This window comes from Pristiophorus japonicus, chromosome 10 (assembly GCF_044704955.1).
Source record: "Pristiophorus japonicus isolate sPriJap1 chromosome 10, sPriJap1.hap1, whole genome shotgun sequence".
Lineage (NCBI taxonomy): Eukaryota > Metazoa > Chordata > Chondrichthyes > Pristiophoridae > Pristiophorus > Pristiophorus japonicus.
In genome coordinates, this window is record NC_091986.1 from 147978996 (window position 1) to 147993818 (window position 14823).

A 14823-nucleotide genomic window follows, 5' to 3' on the forward strand; every position below is an offset into this window, starting at 1 on the left:
TGAAAAAATGTAACATCCCCACCGACTCTTGGGAATCCCTGGTCCGCTCAAAGTGGAGGAGAAGCATCCAAGAAGGCTCCGAACACGTCAAGTCTCTTCGCCTGGAGCACACGGAAGCTAAGTATAAACAGCGGAAGGAGCATTCGACAAATCAAGCACCCCACTCATTCATCCCGCCAACCACCATCTGCCCCATCTGTGACAGAGACTGTAGATCTCGCATTGGTCTCATCAGTCACCTTAGAACTCATTTTAATGTGGAAGCAAGTCATCCTCGACTCCGGGGGACTGCCTAAAAAACACTAAGCCACAATTCTTTGCCTTCCAGATGGCTTTCACATAGTCGTCTATGTAGCAATGCAACCACTTTCAGCTTTACAGACACCTAACCACATCTCTCCTGTGTCCCTGTGAAGTTAAAAAATGAATAATTTACAAGATGGCGTTCCTTGCCACCTTCAACTCACACCTACAAACTTGCAGGGTCTTGTTACAGGATCTGTTCAAGTCAAACCGTTACTGAAATGAGAACAACAAAACAACAACTTGTATTTATTTAACGTCTTTGACGTAGTAAAATGTCCCAAGGCATTTCACAGGAGTGTTACAAGTCAAAAAAATTGACACCGAGCCCCATAACAAATTAGGGCAGATGACCAAAAGCTTAGTCAAAGAGGTAGGCTTTAAGCAGCATCTTAAAGTTCTAATTGAAAAGTTACTCGACACAGTTAAATTAATATAAAAATAAATCAATAGCAGTCGCATTTGATTAACCTTTCGCCAAAACTTCCTCTCCCCCAAATCTGGCCTCCTGCATGTTCCCCCCACCCCATCTTCAGTGACAGAGCCTTCAGCCATGTTGAACTCTCTCCCTAAATCCTTGCTATTCTTCCCAAATTAAAAGCCTCCTTAAAATCTTTGTTTACTTTTAATCTTCAAAGTTTGTGTTTCTTCTTCTTCGTTAAGTGTCTTGAGATATTTACTTTGTTATAGGTGCAATAGAAGAAATAATGATTGTTGTTCATGCAATAAAAATCAATGTATGGATATCATCCATGTTGAATTTAAAAAAAAGATATTTAACTTAACAGCACATAACATTTATACCTCGCCCCTATTTGGGGAGACTTATTTTTATGTTATCACTGCCATAAATCAACAAAACCTCAGTAAGAATTTAATTCAAACAATTATCTATTTAGGATAACAAAAATACACTTTCCTTACCTTTGAAAACTCCTCTAGTCGCTCATTCACGTCTGGTAACATCCATGTGTCCTCACCGCGTAAGCGTTTGAGCTGCTTCTGTTTCTCTTCTTTTTCATATTTATCTCGAGCCTAAAATGAGCAGGAAAAGGTTCAATTAAGATGTGAATGCTGAGGATTCCCTACAAATATATAGTTCAGTCTTTTTATTCAGCTATTTTTAAATAAGAAACTACCATAGCACATGGATTAAGGCAGTGTTACTTTGGAAATCAAATATGGTTGAATCCAGATAAACACTTACATGTGATCTAAACAAAGAATCCCAAAGTACCCAACTGTTTTCCAGTAATCCCACTGTAGTGAATTTCTGATCCAAGGACAAAGCCTTTTATTGCACAGCACATTAAACTGAGTCAATCCAATTAAAACCTATTGTATACCAGTTTTACATTTTAGAAGTCTATTTTTATATTTTTCTTGGTATTCCATTTTTATTACGAGAAAGCCTAATAAGTACATCGCCATATATTATAATATCCTCTCTCATTTCTTAGATTGAATAATCACACAGTAGTGCAGGATCTGTATCACTACTGCTCCAGATATAACACATCAATCTTTGAATGTGTTTGGTGCAGAGACTCCTAAAAGGGGGCAGAAACTAAAATTGAGAGATAAAATAGAATCATACAGCACAAGAGGACATTCAGCCCATCGTGCCTGTGCCAGATCATTTTCAGGTTTGCCTGTTGATGCTCTTGGCATTCTCTTCTACACTCTGCACTGAACCAGGGTTGGTTATCCAGCTTAATGATGAAGGAGCAGTGATGGATATGCAGGGCCATAAGGTTACAGATTGTGGGAGTATAAAATGTTCCCTGTAACTTTTTTGGTGCGCGTGCCCTTTAACTGGCTGCACAGCCAATTCAAATCTTCGTACATGCAGTTATTCCCATTGAAAAACTGATGCAGCGGCCTGCATGGGATCTCCAGACGGCTGCACAGGTTAACAGCAATGCTGGTGGTATACCATTCAGCTGCAGCTAATAGCCCACAGTACCTCATGGATACCCAAATTTAAATTGCTAGATTGATTCTTAATCCATCCCATTTAGTACAGTGGTGGTGCCACGACACGGTGGAGGGTGTGCTCTATGTGAAGATGGGACTTGGTCTCCATGAGACTGTGCGCTGGTCACTCCTACCAATGCTATCATGGGCAGATATATCTGCGATTGGCAGATTGGTGAGGATGAGGTTAAGTAGGTTATTCGCTTGTGTTGGTTCTCTCACTGCTAGCCACAAACACAGTCTGGCAGCTATGTCCTAGAGGACTCATCCAGCTTGGTTAGTGGTGGTAATACCAAGCCATTCTTGTTGATGGACATTGAAATTTCCCAGACGGAATAGATTCTATGCCCTTGCTACCCTCAGTGCTTTCTTCAAGTGGTGTTCGACATGGAGAAGTACTGATTCATCAGTTGAGGGAGAGTGGTAATGGTAATCAGCAGGTTTCGTTGCCCATGTTTGAGGTCCCCACCATCACAGAAGCCAGTCTTCAGCCAATTTGATTCACTCCACGTGTTTTCAAGAAACGGCTGAGTGCACTGGATACAGCAAAGGGGCCCCGACAACATCCCAGCTGTCGTGCTGAAGATTTGTGCTCCACAACTAGCTGTGCCTCTAACCAAGCTGTTCCAGTACAGCTACAACACTGTCATTTACCCGACAATGTGGAAAACTACCCAGGTATGTCCTGTTAACAAAAAGCAGGACAAATCCAATCCAGCCAATTATCACCCCATCAGTCTACTCTCAATAATCAGCAAAGTGATGGAAGGGGTCGTCGACAGTGCTATTAAGTGGCACTCACTCACCAATAACCTGCTCACCAATACTTACAAACTTAACTGGACCAGCCACATAAATACTGTGGCAACAAGAGTGGGTCAGAGGCTGGGTATTCTGCGGCAAGTGCCTCACCTCTTGACTCCCCAAAGCTTTGCCACCATCTACAAGGCACAAGTCAGGATTGAGATAAAATACTCTCAACTTGCAGCTCCAATAACACTCCAAGAAGCTCGACACCAGCAAGGACAAAGCAGCCCACTTGATTGGCACCCCATCCACCACCTTAAACATTCATTCCCTCCACCACCGGGGTACCATGATTGCAATGTGCACCATCTACAAAATGCACTGCAGCAACTCACCAAGGCTTCTTCAGCAGCCCCTCCCAAACTCACGGCTTCTACCACCTAGAAGAACAAGAGCAGCAGGCACATGGAAACACCATCACCTGCAAGTTCCCCTACAAGTTACACACCATCATGACTCGAAAATATATCGCCGTTCCTTCATCGACACTGGGTCAAAAACTCCCTCCCTAACAGAACTGTGGGCATACCTTCACCACAAGGACTGTAGTGGTTCAAGAAGGCAGCTCACCACCACCTTCTCAGGGGCAATTAGGGATGAGCAATAAATGCTGGCCTCGTCAGCGACGGCCACATCTCAGGAACAAATAATTTAAAAAAATATATCACTGTGCCCCCACTCCTGGTGGTAAAGGACATACCCAGGGATGGTGATGGAAGAGTCTGGGATGTTAGCTAACAGGTATGATTCTATGAGTACGACTATTATGTGAGGCTGTTGCTTGACTATGGGACAGCTCTCCCAATCTGGGCACCAGTCTCCAGACTTTGCTTGGTTGAGTGGGCTGTGTGTGCCTTTGTCACATCGTAGTTTGATGTCTAGGTCACTGCCGTACCATTTTCTTCTTGCTTTTCTTTCTCATGATTTGATACAACTGAATTGCTTGCTTAGAGAGCAGTTAGGCTACCTCAGAGGGCAGTTAAGAATCAACTACATTGATGTGGGACTGGAGTCACATATAGGTCAGACCGGTTAAGGACAGCAAGCTTCCTTCCCGAAAGGGAACCAGCTTGTTTTTCTCCAATAATCCAACAGCTTCATGCTCCCTTTACTGTTACCAGCTTTTTATTTCTAGATTTAAAAGAAAAACAGAATTCAAATTCTCAAACTGCAATGATGGGATTTGAACTCACTTTCTAAGGATTTTTACTTCAATGCCTATACTAGTCTTGGCCTCGGGATTATTAGTCCAGTAATATAACCACTACTCTACTGTACCCGCAGTGATCCCGGCTGGAACGTCAGGTGAAGTTCGGATCTGTCTTGGCATGGATGCCCCTACAAATGAACAACCTGCCAACACACACACATGAAGAATGGCGACTTGGGTGAGTTATGGCATTTTCAGAAAAGGGGGGTAAAAGATAAGAAATAAATTATTGCTAAAATAAACTATAAATCACTTCATTATAATAATTATGGAACCAAACAACTTTTAGCAAATGGTTAGTGCTCAGATACTTTTTAAAACTATAACAATGAAGTTTATGCTGTGTACAATTTGTAACAGTTCCTAAACAACAATAAATGCCAGGGAGAAATAAAATACCTATATTCAAATCAATCAAAATAAAAAAACTATTATTTAACCTTCAATTACATTTTCTTATATTATTTGCTGTCTAGGTTCAGGTGGCAACTGTAGTGACCAACTGAAAACCTGAAATTAATATTACATTAACACATTAAGAGAGATCAACAGTGACTTGCAGGCTCAGCTTCCTCGGTGCTTCAGTTTACTGGTCTCAATTTACTGGTCCTACTCAAGTCATAAGATGGAGGCCTCTCATGGTAGCATCTCAGGGAGTAACAAAATGAAAGAGCACGTGCATGCATCTCAGAATGCAAGAAATGCTTCATGTTGGCCAATAACAAATTCTTACTTTGTCTCATCCTTTGTTCCTGTTTTTAATTGTAGTGGTGCCCTGTGTTATTGGTCTTGGTTGTTCTCTTATGGTTCTCAATTTTTAAAAAAACATATGGACCAGAAGATCTCTAATGAAACGCCAGCTTTCACAACGCCAAGGACAGCATCGGGGTAGAAAGACACCAGAGGGGCAAAAAATGCTGAAAACATATAGATCCTAGCCTTCAGCTGAGTACCTTAACTCAGTACTTTAAACACTGAACCTCAAGCCAGAAACCCAGTAAAATCTATTCCTGATAATTCAAAGTCGTTTTTTTTACACTAAAAAATAAATTATCCAATAATTTTAATTATGCAATGTAAATACCACAAAGTGGGAATTTGATGCTACAAAAATTGAACAGATTAATTTCAATTAAGCGTCTTTGAATTAATGGTAGACTGTACTACACCATTACAATACCGAGATACCCTTGTTAGTATCTGAATACCAATGTATCAAACATTTACTACCCTCATGCAGCGACCTTTCAATAAAAAATTCCTTGAATACAAAACTATACAAATACACTTCAGAGAAGTCAGCATTCTGTGACTCAGCAGTGTAGAATGCTAAAGATTTTTGGTGAGACTCAAAGATTTCAGTTGTCAGTTTCAAATTCTTGTACAAATTTGGTTACCAGCAGCTGTGGATTCATTAAATACATACTTGATTTATTTAGACAGCGTGCTGCTTCTTTTGTCTGTTATAAACAAAGAATGAGAAGCATTCTCTTGTGAATTAGGTCCCCAGTTTAAAATATTCAGGGGCCGAAATTGCCCTGCCACCCCACCCCACCCGATTGAGGGCGGTAACCTTCTGGGGCTGGTACTTTCTGCGGCCAGAAGTTGCGCCCCCGCCGCAGAATTGCCCTTACTGCCCCTCAAAGGAAATGGAGCACAATCTTGTGCGCTCCACTTTGGGGGCGCTGAGGGAAGCGCAAGACGGATGCTCCACATAGCGCTGACGCACTTCAACATTCCTCCCCTTCAATTAACGGGAAGAGCCACTGCGCACACTGCATGGCCTCTAATAGCCTCCACTAGACCACCAGGGCAGCGTGCGACTGGGCCCAAAATGGAGGGCCGGGCTGCACGATGGTGATCTGGACCCATGCTGGGGCCGCCATCGTTCAGCTGACCCAAGAATCGGCGGGCAAAGAAAGGTGGCCCAGGGCGCTGGCACCCTCCCCTTTAAGGAGCACCCCGTGAGCAGCTGTCAGCCAGCTTCGCAACCTTCGGGGTGTCACGGGGTTGCCATGCAGGGCCATGACTTCATTGTCGGTTGCACGGCGGCCCAGGGTGCTAACTGCGGTGCAGCACCTCCGCAAACTCCCGGGCAATTTCTCGGGAGGTGGTAGCGCCCCCCCCCCCCCCCCACCACCCGGCCAAAAAGTCTTTCCTTCCCCCGCGCCCCCCCCCGGAGGCACCAACGGGGCTATAAAATGGGGCAATTTCGCCCCCTCAGACTGATGCTTGCTTGGGATATTACTGAATTCACTAAACATAGATTTTTTTCTAAATTCACAGTAATAATTTTACTGTGCTACTAAAGGCAAGAACATATGGAGCATGTATATTTTAATTTTCAGGTGGAATTTAAGGCAACTGAAAATTATAATCCAAAATTGTGTGAAAACCAAGATGAAGAAATGTTCATTTCCTTCTAAGTGCATGACAAAATTACGGCTTGTGATGCAGAATACGGTTGCAGTGCAATCATGGAATGCCGGCTAGTACTGGATCGAAGTAGTTAATGTTGCAACATAATCCATCAAGATTATTACCTTTTATAATTGTACTAACTGACAAATCATTCATGACAGCATTTTATGTGCCCTCAAATTAAACCTGCCGAAATTGATACATTCATTAGAAAATCACAAGGGCTTAGTAATTTAAGTTTGAGGTTGCAGAGGCTCATAATTAAAGAAAGACAGACATATGGTTTACATCTATATCAACATCTCACTTCATTAAATGCTGCACTAGGAACTTAGCTGTTTTGGATAACTTGATAAATGTAAATGGATTGTTAGACTGTCAGTAAAGAACTAAAATATGCAAATTTAAAACTAATAATGAGTATAGAGATTAGAAGAAAAATTCTCCATATATGTGGACGAGACCCCCAGCAACAGTTAATGCGATGTTGTTTCACTGAGATTAAAGACTGTACGGATAACAAAAAGATATTCAACCAAATAATCTGTGGAGCAATGGTTCTTGTACTGAGAGGAATGTGGAAATGCAACAAATCTGGGCTGAATTAAGTTTGCAGGTCAAACTATTTTTTAAAAAGCAAAATACTGCAAATGCTGAAAATCTAATACAAAAGCAAAAAATGTTGTAAATAGGTCAGACAGTGTCTGTGGAGCGAATAGTTTTTGGATGCTGTAATGTCTGTAAGCTTGTAATGTTTGTAGCTCCACACTGTGAATGTGGATGTATTGTGTACTGCAAGTGCAGGGTTAATAATAAACAGAACCAGGCAGATTTCCAGAGGCTTCTGAGAGAGCTGCCTGCCATGTTGGAAGCTGTGTGTGCTTGTGCTCTGTGAAGATATCACATTTGGCGACGAGGATGGAATTTTAGGATGAGTTAAAGCTTAAATTTTGTTGGTGAAGGATTCAGCCAGCCGACAGAAACACTTTGGAAGTTTCTGTCTTTGGAAAAAAGCTACAAAATCCGAGGTAAAATACAGCACACAGTGTGAACAGCTAGAGATTAAAATGGCAGGTATATTGGGACATTTGGGGGAATATAGACATGACCGGGAACGTTTAAAGTGTATGTGGATCGGCTAGAAATGTATTTCACTGCAAATAACATAATCGAAGTTCCAGACAATGCAGTCCAGAACCGGGCTGTGTTGGAATGTAAGAGAGCGATCTTCTTATCGGAGGCGGGTCCGACATTATACGAAACCCTTGTAAATCTGCTTGTGCCGGACGAGCCAAAGGACACAGCGCTTAAAGAGATTTTAACGAAGCTGGAGCAGCACTATAACCCCAAACCGTTAGAAATTGCTGAAAGCTATCGTTCCGGGATTCAGAATCAAAAGGCTGATGAAAGTATCAGTGATTACATCGTAGCATTAAAAAAGCATTAATTTTGGAAACTTTCGAAACCGAGCATTACGGGATCGTTTTGTTTGTGTGGTGAAAAATGATGCGATCAGAAGGAAGTTATTGACGACGGATGACTTGACTTTTGAGATTGCTTGTCAGACAGCGAGGTCGATGGGCATGGCCGAACAATATTCCCGAGAATTAAATAATAATTATGGTCGTCAGTTTCAAAGTAAAAGACGGTGGGGGCTCAAAGTCATAGAAACTGGAAATTCTAACAGAGCATCGAAGTCATGCTATAGGTGCCTGGGACAACACATTGCTCAAAGTTGTCCATACATGAAGGCAGAGTGTTTCTTCTGCAGAAAGACTGGGCATCCTGCGATGGCATGCCGACTGAAGGGTAAACCAGCTTCCAAAGCTATGAGTCCAGCGTTCAAAGCTATGAGTAGAAATCCCAAGAGACTACATAGCATAGAAGAACAACAACGGGACGAGGAGATGTTAAGAGTTACACGTCATCAGAAGCACGAGGTTAACGGACAGCGATTTGGAAAGCATCAAAATCCACATAGATGTTGCGGGATTTAAGATACCAATGGAAATTGACATGGGTGCATCAGTGAGTGTAGTACCGGAGTCACTATACCGCGACAAATTGCATGATTTTCAACTGGAGAAATCCAAGGTAGAGCTGCGAGGCTACTCGGGAGAGAAAATTCCTGTGGTAGGTCGTATCACCGTACCGGTGAAATATAAAGATCAATTTCAGAACTTGCCTCTAATAGTAGTGAAAGAAGACAAGCCTGCCTTACTAGGAAGAAATTGGTTGAGCTCACTGAAGCTGGATTGGAGTAAGATTTTGTGTGTGGAAGCGAGATTTTCATCAACGGATGAGGTTATCAAGAAGTATCCGAAGGTGTTCTGCGAAACGGGCAGTCCGATCCAAGGCTTCAAGGCGAGTGTCAGGGTACAGAAGGACGCTAGATCGGTTTACTACAAGCCATGTTCCGTACCATATGCACTCAAGGAGAAAGTTGAGCAAGAACTCAAAAGACTAGAGACTGAGAACATTAATTGTAAGATAGATCGCTGTAATTGGGCTACACCCATTGTTGTTGTACCCAAGTCCGATGGTAAGGTAAGATTGTGTGGTGATTATAAAGTAACTGTATACCAGGTTCTAGAGGGTAATGTCCCCAATACATTACCGAATATAGAAGATTTGTTTACAACACTGACAGGTGGTCAGATCTTCTCAAAACTAGATCTTACGAATGCCTACTTACAGCTTGAACTAGATGAGGAGTCCAAGTCATGTTTGACTATAAATACTCATTTAGGCCTATTTCAATTTAATAGGCTACCGTTTGGAGTGTCTTCCACCCCTGCCATATTCAAAGGGGCGATGAACCAGATTTTGCAAGGTATTGAAGGGGTAGTATGTTATTTGGATGACATACTAATTTCAGCACCAAATAGGCAAATTCATAACATATTGAATGAAGTCCTCAAACGGCTAGAGAAGCACAGAGTACGAGTGTCTGCTCATAGGTATGAGTTATTTAAAAACTCAGTGCGGTACTTAGGGTAGAGTAGACAAGGATGATTTACATCCAACCATGGAAAAATTGGATGCAATTATTGAAGGGTTAATCGCGTTAGTACATTTTCTAAAGCACAGCAATTTCGCACTATGACAGAATGAGATAAGCAATTGCGAAAAGGTCACAAGACGCTGAGCAAGAAAGAAACCAATCACACCAGGCGCTAGCCGAAGATGAGAAAGTAAGCGGGACAAAGACGAAAAAAACTTGTTGCGTAGACTCTTTTTGCAATGACAGATGTATAAGCAGTGACATGTGACCTTTGCGACTTTAAATACTCATTTTTTGCAAACCCAAGTTGAGTTATAGCCAACATACAACTCCCCTGGTACCTTGTATTAATAAACTGTGCGTGTTTTCAAACTCTCTAACGTAGTCTCGGAGTAGATTTATTTCTACCTCGGGGTTTTCCCCTAACAATTAGAAATGCACCCATTCCCAGGAATGTCACTGAACTTCGTTCATTCTTGGGTCTTTAGAACTATTATGGGAAGTTCTTACCAAATTTGGCTACAGTATTACATCCACTGAATGAACTTTTGAAAAAACAGGTCCATTGGAAGTGGTCAAAAGAATGCGATACAGCATTCAAGGAGTGTAAAAGCAAATTGGTAGAGAGCACCATGTTAGTTCACTATAACATATCTAAGGAGATTAAGCTAGCATGTGATGCCTCTCCGTATGGAGTTGGGGCAGTAATCTCTCATGTATTAAGTAATGGGGAGGAGAGACCAATTGCTTTTGCTTCTTGCACTCAGTGTCAGTGAGAGTAATTATGCGCAAATTGAAAGGGAAGCTTTGGCATTAATTTTTGGGGTCAAGAAGTTTCACAAATACTTGTATGGTCGTAAGTTTACCATCATTACGGACCATAAGCCCCTAACAGCAATCCTCCATCCAAAGTCCCCAGTTCCAACATCAGCTACAACCCGAATGCAGAGATGGGCTTTGATTTTGTCAGCATATACATATGATATTGAATACAGACAATTAGCTGATCACAGTAATGCTGATGCAATGTCTAGATTGCCTACCCCATCACAAGTTACACCCGATAGGGAAGAAGTGGTCTATTTTTCAAACATTGATGAACTGCCAGTCACAGCTGAAGAGATTGGTAAGAGCAACCAAAAGTGACCCAGTGATGTCAAAGGTGTATGAGTAGATTGCAAATGGATGGCCAAACCAGGTAACAGACAAAGATACACATCCATTCTTCATTCGTAGGAGTGAATTATCAGTCGATAAAGATTGTATCATGTGGGGTGCAAGAGTGGCTATACCAAATAAATTCAGATCCAAATTATTAGGAGATCTCCATGACCAGCACCTGGGAATGCGCTTGACCAAGAGTTTTGCACGCAGTTATTTATGGTGGCCAGGTCTTGATAAAGATATAGAATACATCGTGAGTCAGTGTGCGACATGTTAAATCGGTAAGCAAGCAACCACCACCAGTACCATTACAGCCATGGAAATGGCCTACCAGGCAAAGGCTACATATTGATTTTGCTGAGTTAGAAGGACAACAATTGTTCATTGTGATTGATAGCCATTCGAAGTGGGTTGAGGTGTTTCCAATGTGGAAAATAACAAGTAAAACATTGGACATTTTGCGAAAATTATTTTCTTCATTTGGCCTCCCTGAAGAGATTGTTTCGGATAATGGACCACAATTTTGTTCAGAAGAATTTGCACAATTCACGAGCAAAAATGGTGTTAAACATACCAAGATTCCACCACACCATCCTGCTTCAAATGGTGCAACAGAGCACACTGAACAAATTGTAACACATGCCCTCATAAAACAAATGTTAGATCCAAATCCAAGGAAACGACAGTTGTCATTGGATCACAAATTGGCTAATTTTTTGATTACATATCGAAATACTCCTCATACAACTACTGGTAGAACACCAGCAGAGTTGTTTCTCAAACGACAGCCTCGAACCAGATTCTCGTTGTTAAAACCAAATTTGGCACAGTCCGTAGAAGAGACACAATTAAGACAGAAAGAGAATCATGATAGAGGTAGAGTAAAAGAGAGAAGTGTGAAATTAAACCAGAAGGTGAGAGTGAAGAACTATCACCATAAATGATTAAAGTGGTTACCAGGAAGAGTGGTGAAGATATGTGGTCCTCGCACATATTTGGTAAAGATGTTTGATAATGGACAAGTTAGGTTTGTTCATATTGATCATATTTTACCTACAGACATGGAAGGAGTTGAAGGTGGGAATGATTCAATTATTTCTGACTCATCAGATAGTTTTGATACACCAGTAGCAAATCCTAAATCCAATGTACTGGAAACAAATCCAAGAGAGAATCAGAATGAAAGTCTGAGTCCACGTCAGGAAAACAAAGAACCTGAAGTTAGAGTGAGTCAAATGAAAATCAAGGAAATTCTGTGGAGGAAAACGTTCCTCAGGATGAGCCTCGAATGAGTGTGAAATCGACACCATGTTTGGAAGGTTCTGTTCGAGAGCGAAGGTATCCTCTTCGAAATAGAAAACAAGTGGTAAAGTTAAATTTGCAAATGTGGGAAAAAAAAGTTTATATCCTGTGTTATGTATAAACATGAAAGTTATGTATGATGTTTGTTATGATGGCTTCTTCATTAAGGAGAGAGAAGTGTAATGTCTGTAAGCTTGTAATGTTTGTAGCTCCACACTGTGGATGTGGACGTATTGTGTTCTGCAAGTGCAGGGTTAATAATAAACAGAACAAGGCAGATTTTCGGAGGCTTCAGAGAGAGCTGCCTGCCATGTTGGAAGCTGTGTGTGCTTATGCTCTGTGAAGATGGGGGTGGGGCGGGCGGGTTGCCCAGGCTTCTGGGCCACTGGAGCCTGCTAAACTTTAGCAGTTTTTTGTTCCTCTATTGTGCCATGTAAACATCTTTAATTTCTTTGATTTCTCTCCATGCCTCCTATTGCTAATATCACATCTGCCATTTAATGATTACAAGTCATTCGATTTATTTTTATGCATGTGTGTTTTTAGTTTTCCCCTTCACTTTGTTCTTTCCCTTTTAATCTGTAATATCATGTGTTGTTTTAATTTTGTTTCCCATTACTTTCCTGAGATGATCTGTTACGCCATTCCACTCGTGATTTCTCTCTGGGTTTATTGTAGGGGAGGCGGGGGACGCAAGGGATGACGGTTATATCTAATTTCCCCTCCCTTTTTCTAATTGTAGCAATATACCTGTCAGCCATTCATTTTTCCGTTTTGAAGAAGGATCACACCCATACGTGAACTTGTTTCTTTTTTTAAAAAACAATGATAAGTGTGTTGGTGCCGCTTCCTGCTCTCGCCCTAAACTGGAAAATATCAAGGTTTCTAATTTCCACCCCTCCCTCGCTTTCACATGGTCTATCTACGACTCTTCTCTTCTTTGACGTCTCTCTCCCCATTTCCGGGGATAGGCTGTCCACTAATATCTACTATAAGCCCACCTTGATCCACTCTTCCATCACTCTCAACACCTGCTCCATTTCGCACAGCACCTTTCTATGCAAGCACAGGAAATGCAACACCTGCCCTTTCATCTCCTCCCTTGCCACCATCCAGGGCCCCAAACACCCCGTCCAGGTGAATCAGTGATTTACTTTTACCTCTTTCAATTTAGTATACTGTATTCGCTGCTCACTATGCGTTCTCCTTTACATTAGGAACACCAAATGCAGATAAGGGTGACCGCTTTGCTAAAACATCGGTTCAGTCCGCAAGCGTCACCGAGCTTCCGGTCGCTTGTCATTTTAATTCTCCATCCCACTCCCACTCTGACCTCGGCCTCCTACACTGTTCCAACAATGCTCAACAGAAACTCGAGGAACAGCAGCTCATCTTTCGATTAGGCACTTTACAACCTTCCAATTCAACATTGAGTTCAACAATTTCAGATCATGTCATAACAATTCCACTGCTCCCATTTTTTCCAGACAGCTGGTGCTGGTAATGATTCTGTTGTAGCCATTTACAGCTCCTCTAGGCCCATCTTTTCTTTTTTTTTTTACTTGTCGCATTACAACCCCATTTGTCTTGCATCATCATCCCTCGTCACTTAATCACCCTACCCCTCCATCGTATCACAGACCTTCCCTTTTTTTCTTTCCTCCCCTTTACTGCAGCCCCGCTATTTTCCCATGCCTCTGTACTTGCATATAAACTGTTAAATCTCTTACTTCTGCTAGTTGTGATGAAAGTTATCGACCTGAAATGTTAACTCAGTTTCTCTCTCTCCACAGGTTCTGTCTGACCTGCTGAGTATTTCCAGCAGTTTCTATTTTTATTTCAGATTTACAGCCTCCATAGTATTTTGTTTTTATCATTTTTCTTCACGGATCCTGCCTGACCGGCTAAGTTTTTTCATCATTTTCAGTTCAAAATGTGAGATTGATATTCTGGAATTTCACTAAATTACTTTGGGCTTCAATCAAACAAATTCAACAGAGCTTTACCTCCGTGGATGCTGACTGTCGACAAACTGCAGGAGCTTTCGCTTCTCACGCACACCAGCTATGCATGAGGAACCCGGAGCCAAGCTGGACCCCACCATCAAATCACCACAATCAGCGACCAGAAACGTGTTAGAAATTACTGGAAACCACAAGTATCTTTACTTCTAATAATCAGAGTGACTGCTACCAACAAAGTCTGGGGAGAACAATCAAGAAACCATTGGAACTGCACATGTACAACTACTTTATTTTGCTGGCAGCAGTCACATTCTTTAACTAATACTGCAACCAGTATCACTACAACTATAACAAATATAATTTGAATTTCATTGAGGCCAGAGGCCTATATAATAACTGTAGTTACAATCACCATAAAATCAGTTACCTAAATATGTGCATTATGTGAAAAGAAAGTCTAAAGTATGTACTTATCACTCCAATTTTCTTCTTATTTCACCTGAAGGTGCTAACTCTTGCTGGAGGTATGGTTACAGCAGTTTATTGAGAAATAATCTGCAATTAATTACTAGAAGATCTCTGTCTACTGTAAATGATCTTTCAAACTACAATTTGGTGATACCAAAGCCACACAATAAACTGGCAACACCTGCTCCAAAATATTACTTTCT

At 41.5% G+C, this 14823-nt stretch overlaps 1 protein-coding gene across 1 annotated transcript in view; it reads right to left on the reverse strand.

Annotated features, from left to right (window-relative positions):
• cwf19l2 (CWF19 like cell cycle control factor 2) overlaps positions 1 to 14823 on the reverse strand; it is a 265425-nt gene that overhangs the window by 227055 nt on the left and 23547 nt on the right. Inside the window, exon 2 of the mRNA XM_070891309.1 lies at positions 1228 to 1338. Coding sequence (XP_070747410.1) covers positions 1228 to 1338 — 111 coding nt within the window. The remainder of the gene's footprint in view (positions 1 to 1227; positions 1339 to 14823) is intronic.